At 32.3% G+C, this 699-nt stretch overlaps 1 protein-coding gene across 2 annotated transcripts in view; it reads right to left on the reverse strand.

The window, feature by feature from the left end:
* LOC106870725 (uncharacterized) overlaps nucleotides 1-699 on the reverse strand; it is a 12,624-nt gene that overhangs the window by 9,608 nt on the left and 2,317 nt on the right. For both annotated transcript variants that reach the window (XM_014916896.2, XM_014916895.2), the window contains exon 2: nucleotides 297-379. In XM_014916896.2, the coding sequence (XP_014772382.1) occupies nucleotides 297-379 (83 nt within the window). The remainder of the gene's footprint in view (nucleotides 1-296; nucleotides 380-699) is intronic.

The raw sequence follows: 699 nt of genomic DNA on the forward strand, positions 1-699 counted from the left end.
ATATATATATATATATATATATACACACGCACGCATATACATATATGTGTATACATCCTCTGTACGCATTCATATGCAAATATTTATGGATGTTCACATGTAATATTTGTAAATACATCATATGTAACCGTATACATATGCAATCACAAGCGCACATACCACACGTATACATACATACATTAATACATACATACACTCACATGAATTCATACATACATACATACATACATACACACACATTCGTGTATTAATATAACATCATATATTTATTTACAAATCACATTTGATTTACATACCTTTGATGTTGATGGGTTTGTAGATGGTGCAGAAGGCGGCATAGCGGGAGGTGATTGTTCACACAAGTGGTATGGAGTTTCACCTAAAGTATATTAGTAACCAAAGATGAAATACAATAGAATAAACAATCACAGCAGTAGAAGAAAACAAAAACAACAACAACAACGATGTCAACAATGATAGCAACATTGCAGAGTGATAGATAGAATGAGATATGGAGAAGACAGTTGAATTCCATCAATTACTAGAATGGCTATTTGCGTGAACGAGTGCGGGTGAGCGCACGCATGCACAAACACACACGTATACACACACATGCATAAATGTTTATGTATATTCATATATATATATATACATATATATATATATACATACACACACACACACAAACACACATGTATA

This window comes from Octopus bimaculoides, chromosome 4 (genome assembly GCF_001194135.2).
Source record: "Octopus bimaculoides isolate UCB-OBI-ISO-001 chromosome 4, ASM119413v2, whole genome shotgun sequence".
Classification (NCBI taxonomy): domain Eukaryota; kingdom Metazoa; phylum Mollusca; class Cephalopoda; order Octopoda; family Octopodidae; genus Octopus; species Octopus bimaculoides.